General features: G+C 38.5%; 1 protein-coding gene across 1 annotated transcript in view; it reads right to left on the reverse strand.

Moving 5' to 3' along the window:
* col28a1a (collagen, type XXVIII, alpha 1a) overlaps nt 1–2,500 on the reverse strand; it is a 38,347-nt gene that overhangs the window by 27,092 nt on the left and 8,755 nt on the right. Inside the window, exon 6 of the mRNA XM_076301321.1 lies at nt 255–299. Coding sequence (XP_076157436.1) covers nt 255–299 — 45 coding nt within the window. The remainder of the gene's footprint in view (nt 1–254; nt 300–2,500) is intronic.

Here is a 2,500-nt window from a genome sequence, read left to right on the forward strand (position 1 = left end):
TCAGAACGCTATAAAGTTGAATTAAAAAGTCATGCTATTTAATTGTGTATTTCAGGTAATATCAATCAAAATGCCATTGTGTTGTTTTGATTGAGTGGTGATAAATTAAATAACAATACTCAATTACAGCTCTACTATATTTAAAAACAAAATGTAATAAATTATTTGTGAAAATTCATTAAAATGGTGGATATAGCATTTTAGAACCAAACTTTTCATATATATATATATATAGCATGCTGGAGCAGTAGTACCTCGAGGCCATCCATGCCTGGACGACCGTTGATTCCTGCTTCCCCCTGGAGGTGTAGATGAGATGGAAGAACATATCACATGGGAGAATAGTTAACATGGGAGAATAGTTAACAAGGCTGAATAGTTGAGATGGGAGGACAGTTAACCCTTAGAACCCTAAGCTGTTTTTAGGGCATTTTCACTACCTTTATTCATAAGGATTTATTCTGGTCATTGTAAGTGCCACACACATATATTATATATTGTTTTTTTCAGGAGAGTTTAGGCTATTCAGATCTGCCATCATTTCATGTATTAATACTAGCATTGATTTTATTTTGATTTTTAAAGAATTAAAATATAAAAAGTGTATTATAAAAATTCTTATATTTCGACATGTATCTCACCACAGCAAGCTCACAGCTCTACATGCATTTCATGTGTGTGTAGGGCAGACTGTCCTGAATCGGGCAATATAATTGCCATGTTGGAGGGATACTCTGGGGCTGAGCAATTTACAGAAATATTTGCTGTGTGATTTACGGAAATAAATGCCATTTTTTATTTAGTGATGAAAAATGACCTTTCTGTGCTCCATATCTGTGACACGAACTGATCTGACCTGACTTGACCCGAGGTTGCGTGTTAGCCTGCGTGCCTGTGTGTATGCAGTCGTAATAATTCTCAACTCTTTACTGCATTGCCATGAACAAAGTAAAGGCAAAAAAGGTGTTTATTTATTGAACAAATTGGGATGCAATGTGAGCCTTGAATTGGATGCCATGCAGGAATTTGCTAGGATCTCAAAACCGGAATATGAACATGCTTTGCCATAGAGAAACACATGATAGCATTGGATTATAAACATGCTTTGCCACAAGAACAGACAAAAATGTGGGGTAAGTCCAGCTATATGAAGTTATTATTTTGCTGTCACTTCGTCTGTTTTATAACCCAGAAGGATGTACTTGGTATCAAATGATAGCTCTGAGTCTCCTCTTTCATCTGACATGCGTGGCATATCTATGCGATCACGGGTCCGCAAGTAATTCAAACGAGAGTAATGAGTGTGCAGCGTTGGTTTGTGTACATGACGTTATTATTTTGCAGTCACTTCGTCTGGTTTTATAAGCCAGAAGGATCGATAAACATGGTACCAATGGATAGCCCTGTGCTCCCTCTTTCATCTGATATGCTTGCCATATCGATGCGATCACGGGTTCGCGAGTAATTCAAACTAGAGTAATGTGTGTGCAGGTGAATGCAGAGAAGTATAGACTGTAAATATGATGCAATTTGATTTAATTTCATGATTTTTTTTAATTTTCATACTTGATCGTACAGACAAGTGTGTAGTCTCGTTGGAAAGCCCCACTTCTGCTCTGTCGTGCAATAAAGGTTTCATCTCGCTGCGATGAACCGTTCCGGAGCAATGTAACAGAGAAGAAAGGGTGTGTTTTTTGACGCACTTTGCGTCAATCGGGTTCTAAGGGTTAACATGGCTGAATAGTTGAATACTGTATGTGATGGTAATGAACAGTATAACATGGGTAAAGACTCGTAGTCTGTGTAATGTAGTGAACATTATTACACAGCTCTTCATAATGCTGCAGAATGCTCCTTTCACTTGAATGGGTCTTCCCAATGTTCGGTGGTCTGCTAATTCTCGATAACAGACCGTTGCTAAGTATAACAGACCGCTGTCAAGGAAAATGGGCTTTGTGCTTCTAATTTCCGTCTTTCATATCACTACGCAAGGACTGGAACTTCATTCAAAAGTGAAAGCAGACGGTTGATCAGCTGTGTTCTAAAGAATGTTTGATTCAAGTTCAGCGAACTATCAGCAAAAGCCACGATGAAAAGGTAACAAATAGGCTGTAGCCTAGGCTATGTAGGCTAAAGAGTCATATCGTGGGGAGTTTCTTGTTTCGTTTTGGCAAGTAGCCGTGTAATAAGCGGGATAATGTATAGAACGCCGGTCATTATCGGGAAATAGGTCCCTTCAGGGCGGGACCTATTTCCCGATAATGACCGGCGTTCTATACACTATCCCTTACGTATAACATGGGTAAAGACTTGTAGACTGTAATGTAATGAACAGTATAACATGGGTAAAGACTCGTAGACTGTAATGTAATGAACAGTATAAGATGGGTAAAGACTCGTAGACTGTAATGTAATGAACAGTATAAGATGGGTAGACTCGTAGACTGTAATGTAATGAACAGTATAAGATGGGTAAAGACTCGTAGACTGTGTATAGTGT

Source organism: Alosa pseudoharengus, unplaced genomic scaffold (assembly GCF_046254945.1).
Source record: "Alosa pseudoharengus isolate Yale_2024_CS ecotype anadromous, Long Island Sound unplaced genomic scaffold, YU_APseudo_1.1 YU_APseudo_1.1_scf_23, whole genome shotgun sequence".
NCBI classification, from domain to species: domain Eukaryota; kingdom Metazoa; phylum Chordata; class Actinopteri; order Clupeiformes; family Clupeidae; genus Alosa; species Alosa pseudoharengus.